This window comes from Manis pentadactyla, chromosome 2, assembly GCF_030020395.1.
Source record: "Manis pentadactyla isolate mManPen7 chromosome 2, mManPen7.hap1, whole genome shotgun sequence".
In the NCBI taxonomy this organism is placed as follows: domain Eukaryota; kingdom Metazoa; phylum Chordata; class Mammalia; order Pholidota; family Manidae; genus Manis; species Manis pentadactyla.
Genome location: NC_080020.1, coordinates 222,931,445 through 222,933,479, shown reverse-complemented (window position 1 = coordinate 222,933,479; position 2,035 = coordinate 222,931,445). Strand labels below are relative to the sequence as shown.

The 2,035-nt window shown below is 51.8% G+C and overlaps 1 protein-coding gene across 1 annotated transcript; it reads left to right on the top strand.

Annotated features, from left to right (window-relative positions):
* Positions 1 to 1,108: 1,108 nt before the first annotated feature.
* Positions 1,109 to 1,690, top strand: MSGN1 (mesogenin 1). The gene has a single exon (XM_036881759.2). It carries the CDS (start codon positions 1,109 to 1,111, stop codon positions 1,688 to 1,690), a length of 582 nt encoding a protein of 193 aa, XP_036737654.1.
* Positions 1,691 to 2,035: the final 345 nt, after the last annotated feature.

Here is a 2,035-nt window from a genome sequence, read left to right as displayed (position 1 = left end):
ACATTCCATTCATGGGACAAATGGGGAATTTGAAACCCCTTTTTCAAAACACAGGATCTAGCTCGCAGAGCGTGTAGGAAGTGAAGTGAACTGGCAGGACCATCCAACTTAACACATCCAGCGCATTTGGAGCTAGGGTGGGGAAAACAAGCTCTCTAGTTAATTTCACACTTCTTCTATACATTTCAAAAAACAAGGTGTGACTCTGCAGCTGGACTTTTAAAAGACCCTCAGAAGGTGCAATGCCAGGTATTCTAAACTCCCTGCTTTAAAAGAGCTTTCTGTTTCCTGGTGTCTGCTTGCCGGGGAGGAGTCCCAGTCTGCTCAGGTGAAGCGATGGCTTTAAGCCTCTGGAAGGGTATTTCCTTACTCACTTAGGCTCTGGGTTTTCTAGAGCCACAGGCCTTTGTCATTCTGAGGGTAGGCATGTCAGAGGCAACTTTGTGCTTCGCAAAACCCAGGAAATCTACTAAAAAAGAAGGAAAGGAGGAGGCTGGTATCCACTGAGTGCCCACTGTGTGCCCTCCTCCCAACAGCCCTGTGAAGTCAGAGCTCTTACTGTCTGCATCTGATACATGAGAAGATCTAAGCTCAGAGGTGTTCCCTTGCTGCTAGACCATGCTGCTTCTCCAACAAGACCCCCCTCTGCCCTCAGATATCTAGGAGGTGGCAGTGGAGGGGATGGAGGCCCTCTGGGGCCCGCTCCCCTCCGCCAGGCCCCCAGCCACCACCTCCTTGCTTCCAATTGCCCCAGTGCTGTTTTCTTTGGCTCCCTCATTAATGAGTTCCACAGGACAATGCTAAGTCTAGTTATGCAGCCTTAATTGGTTTAGTTACAACAAGATAATTCCTTTTTTCTTCTCTTGGAGGCTTTTCTGTTTAAAGACATTTTAGCTGGAAGATGCTAATTATCAATGAGGAGAAAGTGACACCTGAAGAGTCCATTCTCCATCTTGCTCCTTGGCTTCTCCTTTGAACTGCCTCCACCCAGCCTCTTTCCCACTTCATCACCTCTCCCCCACCATCATAAAGGAGCTCCGTCCTGGCTGGGCCGCAGAACTAACTTTCTCACTTGCAGGGAGTCGTTGTCGGCAGCTGCCTTGCAGGCATGGACAACCTGCAGGAGCCCTTCCCCAGCCTTGAGGATGGCTTGGGTGCCTCCAACAGCCCCGGCCTGCTGTCCTCCTGGGACTGGAAAAGCCAGGCAGGGCCCTTTGAGTTGAACCAGGCCTCCCCAACTCAGAGCCTCTCTCCATCTCCATCGCTGGAGTCCTATTCTTCTTCACCGTGTCCAGCTATGGCTGGGCTGTCCTGTGGGCATGGAGGAGCCAACAGTGGGGGCAGCGATGGCTGCAGTGGCCATGGGCCAGGTGACCTGGTGGAGGTGGACTACAATATGTTAGCTTTCCCGCCTGCCTATCTGCAGGGTGCTGGTGGCCCCAAGGTCCAGAAGGGCACCAAAGTCAGGATGTCTGTCCAGCGGAGACGGAAGGCCAGCGAGAGGGAGAAGCTCCGGATGAGGACCTTGGCAGATGCCCTGCACACCCTCCGGAATTACCTGCCACCTGTCTACAGCCAGAGGGGCCAGCCGCTTACCAAGATCCAGACGCTGAAGTACACCATCAAGTACATCGGGGAGCTCACAGACCTCCTGAACAGTGGGAGAGAGCCTAGGCCCCAGAGTGCTTGAGCTCAGCCCCTGGGCTGGGCAGGGGAGCTTTCAAGACCTGCGCTAGCTCAGGACAGCAGCACGTAATTATTTTTATGTAATAAGCTTGGTGACCTTGTCTGAAAATTTGTAAGGGAATCTCCACTGGACTTGTTGGAGCTGCCAGAACACTCACCTGCCATACATGCAGGCACTTTGGCTTCCAGTTCACCACCCTTTCTCAGGAGACTTGCCCTGTGCAGAGACAGACTACTTTGCTCCTCTCAGTCTGTTTAAGGTATTTTAAAGGATCACTGATGTTAAAGGCATTTTTTCACTTATGTAAAAGTGTTATGATTAATCCTCTTTCACCATTTCAGCATTGGT

Bases quoted from the DNA above. Each gene is read 5' to 3' on its own strand.
- MSGN1 (XM_036881759.2), top strand. From the start codon at position 1,109: ATGGACAACCTGCAGGAGCCCTTCCCCAGCCTTGAGGATGGCTTGGGT.